We start from the raw sequence: 5685 nt of genomic DNA, 5'->3' as shown, positions 1-5685 counted from the left end.
TTCCCACATCACCAATCTTTAAGCGAAGATGGCTCTTGCTTCTCTGGTGACAGGCTTTGAATGAGAACCTTAATGAAGTAGGACAGGCTCTCCGTCAGTCCATCTGTATCAGTGCTGCAGCCAGAAAAAACAGCCTTGCTGGATTGCTCCTCCCCAGGAACTAAATCAAGTGTTAGCAGATGGAGGCAGAAGAATCCCTGGCAAGGAGGAACTTGGTTCGGAGGGTGCCCTCCCACTTTTGCAGCACCGGTTGGCGTTGCTTTGAGCCCGCGGTTCATGGGAGGAAGTTCAGGGGCTTCTGTGTCATCGTGGAAGGCCCCAATTAGCAATACCAAAACCTCAGCACTGGGGGTCCCTGGCCCCTGCTGTCCTGGCTGCGGCTATGGCTGAGTAAAAAACGGAGCGTTTGCTTTGGGAAAGAGAATCCCATCCTAACCCACCATTTTGCATAGAGTTTTCTGGAGCTTATCTGGCATTTCCTCGTGTTGGGAGTTCAGCCAACAAACTCCCCTCCCTTGCCCTGAGCTCCGTGTTACCCCAAGGATGTGGTTCCTCTCTGGCCAGCTGGTTTTGACAGTTGGCAAACGTTTTCTGCAGTAACTCCGGCAGGACCTGAGGAAGCCACGAGAACTGCGGTAACAGGTACCGAGACCTGCGGTAACAGGTCCAGCCTCACCACAGAGCCTGTGGGGTGCAGGACATTAAAATTCAAGACACGCTGCAGAAAATGCACGGCTCGTTCAACGACTCACCTGAAAGGCAGCGCAGGGCAGACTCGCCAAGCGCCTGTCTCGGCGGAGGAGCTGACCCTGTGCTGCTCAGGGACAGCTCACTAACACTTTCACATCCAGCCCCTGTTCCAGCCATTCCTTAGCTCTCTTAGGAGGCAGCCTGCTTTCCAGCCAGGGGGCAGAAAGCTGGGGCAGCTAAAAGAGGAAAGGAGAGCCAAGAGGCTGAAGAAAGCATCTGTAACAAGACATTTATTGATGTGCAGGTCTCTGTTCTGAAACAGGATCAGCTGCTTCCCCTGGCCGGGCTCCCAGCAGCACTGCCGTGCCAGCAGCAGCTCAGCCACTGCTGAGGCTTGGCAGATAAAACAAGGAGGCTGACCGACACGGCCCACGGTCCCTCTACGCGCTCAGGTCCAGGACAAGGTCGGGGTCAGTGGATACCATGAAGAGGTAGATGCGGCGGGATAAGTCTGGCCCAACGCGGCGGTCTTTCCCGCTAACGTCCGATTTCACTGGGATGTCACTCAGCAGAAGTCGTTTTTCATCTTCTGTGCTGCATTCTTCGTAGGCCTTTGAGCACACGAGAGAAGGAAGCAGTTAGCACAGATGCTCTAAGAGAAGGCTCTGGTCTCCCCTGCAAGGCTCAATCCCATCATTACAGTGAGGCTCCATGACTGAGCCTTCATCCAAACGTACCACATCAGGGGCTAAAACCCAGAAGAAACAAGATCTATCACTTGCAAACAGACCTCACACACATTCAGAGTTGTGTTTTGCCCCTCCAGCGTACAAGGAGAGAGCTGTAAAGCCACTTCTTCTGAAGCAGCTATGCTAGGGACAGAGATCAAAGCTCCAGGGGAAGAAAAAGGAGAGTATTTGACTACATGATACTCTTTTTAAAAAGTTCTGTTACAGTTCCTGATCTAATGGAAAGGATTTATGTGATTAATGCTCACAAACCCGAACACTTTCTGATAAAAATGTGTCTTCATAAATTGGCTAAGCTGCTGTTGGAGGGTTACACAGCATCCTAGTCTAATCCTGTTCCCCAACACCTCGCTGGGCCAGTCTAGCTCACGAACTAGCAGAAAGCTAAGGGGAGTAGGGAGAGGGAGAATTTAGGGAGCTAAATCAGCTCCCTGAAGGATCAGACAACAGGAGATCAAGGAAAGCATGGGGTATGCTGCTGGTGACAGCAAGCAGTAAGAGAGCTTGGGTGTCCTGTGGAAATCCCTCACAGTCCGTAGGGGTGACACTCGTTTTCTGCTTGAGGGTGATGTAGAGCTGTCGGTCTGTAACGGCAGCCACCTGAGACATCACCCATTTCAAAAAAAAACAAGCAAAGCTGACGGACAGACCGCGTTGGACAAGGGCAATGGGATGCATGCAACAGACCCGCAGCTGCACTGCCTGGGGTGGGCAACCAAATGCATCGCCAAGCAAAAATGCAAAGACGCTTTGAGCAGGTCCTGTGAGGTGAGACCAAGGCAGGGAGAGGCCTGGGAAGGCTAATAGGAGGGGTAAGTAGCTATCGCTAAAACAAAGCTATGGTTCAAGTCAAACGCCCATTGGGAGACAAGCCTTGCCTTTCTGGAGAGCCAATTTCACACTCAGGGCTTGTTTGCTGCATCAACAAAGACCTTTAAGATGTGGCACCCCTCCCTGCCTGCATCCTCCAAGCTTTTAGTAGGACACCGAGGGGTTTGAGGACTTACCCGTAACAGGAGGCTTGGGGAGGGATATGCTTCCGCTATAGCTGCTGCTGTTGCAGGGCTGACTCTGTTAAACTGCTGGATTTGTCTCTTCCACACCTGCCAGAGTCCTGTGCCGTCCTTCTCCACTCGCACGCCGCTCGCCCAGGCCCCAGCAGCGCAGAAAGGCAACTCCTGCAACTCCAGCTGCCTCCTGCAGGAAGACAGACTGCTGAGAGCAAGACCTGGGGCCGGTGCCTGCACTGAGCACAGGCCTGCTGACCCCAGGCGCTGCAGCCTTCCCCTAGCATTAAGCAGTGGGCTTCCTTCTAAAACCTCTTTCTGCCCAGGACTAATATTTTTCCCCCTCATAATTTTCTTTCCTTCCCTGGAAAGCTCCAGCACATCTTGGTGAAAAGGTTTTCCTAAGGCCGTCATTTTCCCTCCTTTCCTGGTGCTGAATCACCACTGCATTCCCCGAGAACAGAGGATTTTCATCGGCACAGGGGCTGAAAACGTTCTTGAGACACATCTAGTCTGGGCCCTTACACTGACGGCATCAGGACAGGCTGGCAGCCACAGATAAATGTTCACTGAGGTTTCCCAACGCTCTGGGATTGGGACGTGACCGAGTCCAGCAATACGACTCACTTGTACGGGCGTTTCGCTATTGCCTTCGTCAGCGCAGAGACGTGCTGGCCGAATTCCTGCCACGTGTCTAGGAACAGCACTTCGATGTTACCCCACAGCTGCAGCACCACCAGCGCCTGGAGGAGAAGCGACAGAGGTGTAACACGTAACATGTCGACCAACGGGACAAAGACAGGCTCGGGGGGGCCAGCCGTGAGCCGGGACCGCCCGGGGCCGTCACCCTCCTCGACCCTCCGCCAGTAGCTGATGTCAGCCCTGGCCACCAAAGGCACCCAGTGAGAGGAGCGAGGAAAGCTTGTGGGTAGGACGCATCCCTCAGCAGGATGAAGCTGGGCTGGGGCTGGAAGGGGAGGCAGGCTGGGCTGCCTGCATTAGCTCTGCGTTTACACAGCGCCGCAGTAAAGCCTGCTCATCCTTAGCTCCCTGTAAGCCAGTGAGTCATAACCCCCTTTGGGGCATACTCAGGCAGGGCAGGAATTTAGTTCAAGGGCTATCAAGCAAGGGTTTAGATCGTATTTGACCTAGTTTATGATTGCCGTGGCATCACAAGGAGCGTTCCTGCTCTGCTGTGGGACACAGGCTCTGCAAGGCAGAGACCTGAGCAAGAACCAACAGCTCCTTTCACGGCTAACTGGGCAGTTCTTGGTGGGGTTGGGGAGGGGCGGCTGGGTCAGCTCTGAACCAGGGTCTTAAGAACAAGAGGCTCCAAACCGTGCCTCGAAGTCTGCAGTCCCTCTTCAATCCCATTGCCAGCCAGGGTGAAGGAGGATGCACGCGGATGCAACCTGATCCAAGCCAGCCACCACCTCCCCTGGCAAAGCATTCCTTACACACAAGAGCTCACCACTGGGAGCCTTTTCCACGCAGCTCAACACCCAGTAACATAAAACTTCAAGGACTGTAAGAAGTTTTACCTCCAGTATCTCCTCCTGAGTCATAGCCAGCTCTGGGCCAGGCTGGGAGCTGGGACTCTGCTTCCCAGGGCTCCGCGCCTGCTGCCTGCCCTGCTCCCGGCTACACCTATAAGCAAGACACACCGCTCACACACAAGCTCCACATGTTCACACCTCAGGGCTGCTGTCTGATGCAGAGGACAAGGCCAGACTTAGCCCACCCACATCTGCCACCTCCCAATCTGGCTTGAAGCTGGTGTCGGGGTTGCTCCAGGCCAGCTGCCCCCCAGGCGGCAGCAGCTCCCCTGCGAGGGAGAGAAGGGGAGACCCGAAACCAGGATGAGAGCCACTTGGTTCCTCTGATGGCAGAACTCAACAGGCCACAGCTGATTTTTTTATACATAACACTCAGTAAAATTTATCCTCACAGGCTTAAGCGAGAAAGAGCCCAGGAGGTGGTGAGACAAGAGCTCTCCCTGGGAAATACTCCAGACGGGACAGGACAGACCAAGCTGCTGTAGCTGTGTCTATGCGGGGAACTCTGGAAGTGATCACACCGTCACCACAGAGGAGATTCCTCTGCCGTGCATGTACGTGGACAGGAAGGACCCAGGCACTGGGAGGAGCACACGAACGAGACATTCAGGGGACAAGAAAAGGGCTCCAGGCACTGAACATCTCTCAGGGCATTGAAGAGCAGGGCAATTCAGTGAGAGCAGTTCCCTCAGCTCCTCTGCGTCACTGCGGCCCTCTGCCTGGGGTACGGAGAGAAGCCTTACCTGTGAACCCCCTCTGGCTACCAGATTCTCAGAGGCTGCTATAACCGCATGCACAAAGCACACCCTCAAGACTGCAAAACCCACGTCCCGGCCCCCACGAGCACGGACTTTGTGATTCACAGCCACCACGCTGGCACCAAGGGTCAGCAGCTCAGCCCCGAACGTGTCCCCCCTGCTGATCTCCACCCGCTGTGAGCTTCCCTGGCACCGCCGCTCGCCTGGCACGTACCGCCTGTAGGCATCCAGCCCAACGACGGCCAGGCTGTAGGTTTTGGTGGAGGAGCCCTCCAGGCCAGCCAAAGGCAACACTTGGTTCAGGTCAGGCTGACTCGCTGTTGGGGCATTGACAAAACTCTGTAGCAAGACAAATCACACCCAAGTCTGTAGCAGCCTTCCTCTCCGAAACACCCCTCCCCATCTCCAGCAGGACAGTGGGGCCTTCCGAGGTACATCTCTTCGGTGGGAACGGGCAGGAGCCACGCTCAGACTGCAGCCGAGAGCGTTGCCTTTGGGCACGCACCACAGATGGCACATCTGCCAATGTCCCGCTGCTTCTTCTGGCTCACCTTTTTCCCTGGAGCATTAGCACTGATCTGACAGACACTGCTTATTCTAGCCTGTCATTCTCTAGTCTTGGATGGGGCTGGATGGACTGGGAACTTCTTGGGACAGAAGGAGAGGCTGTCTAGACAGATATAAATAAAAAGTTGTAGGACTGCACTCAAGTGAGAACTAACACAAATCTCTCTGCTTCAAAATGCAAGTGTTTCCAAAGGCTGTGTACTCCGAAAGTTTCTTTCAAGCAACGTTATTTCCTTCTTTTATGGACTCCATGAGAATGGAAAAGCTAAAAGCAAGGAAAGGCAAGTCCGGTCTGCCCAGCTCCCCTCTGAGGAAAGCACCATCCTCCTCCGGGGTTAAAGGCAGGTGCCTGTGTGCC

General features: G+C 54.5%; 1 protein-coding gene across 1 annotated transcript in view; it reads right to left on the bottom strand.

The window, feature by feature from the left end:
• Positions 1–962: 962 nt before the first annotated feature.
• EME2 (essential meiotic structure-specific endonuclease subunit 2) overlaps positions 963–5685 on the bottom strand; it is a 6304-nt gene continuing 1581 nt past the window's right edge. Inside the window, exons 4-8 of the mRNA XM_009577728.1 lie at positions 4978–5099; positions 3988–4093; positions 3074–3189; positions 2447–2636; positions 963–1301 (exon numbers count right to left, since the gene is read on the bottom strand). Of these exons, the coding sequence (XP_009576023.1) occupies positions 1131–1301; positions 2447–2636; positions 3074–3189; positions 3988–4093; positions 4978–5099 (705 nt within the window). The 3' untranslated portion in view covers positions 963–1130. The remainder of the gene's footprint in view (positions 1302–2446; positions 2637–3073; positions 3190–3987; positions 4094–4977; positions 5100–5685) is intronic.

This window comes from Fulmarus glacialis, unplaced genomic scaffold (genome assembly GCF_000690835.1).
Source record: "Fulmarus glacialis isolate BGI_N327 unplaced genomic scaffold, ASM69083v1 scaffold48745, whole genome shotgun sequence".
NCBI classification, from domain to species: Eukaryota; Metazoa; Chordata; class Aves; order Procellariiformes; family Procellariidae; genus Fulmarus; species Fulmarus glacialis.
Note: the sequence above shows the minus strand (reverse complement) of the source record. Positions and strands in the feature narration are given on the sequence as shown.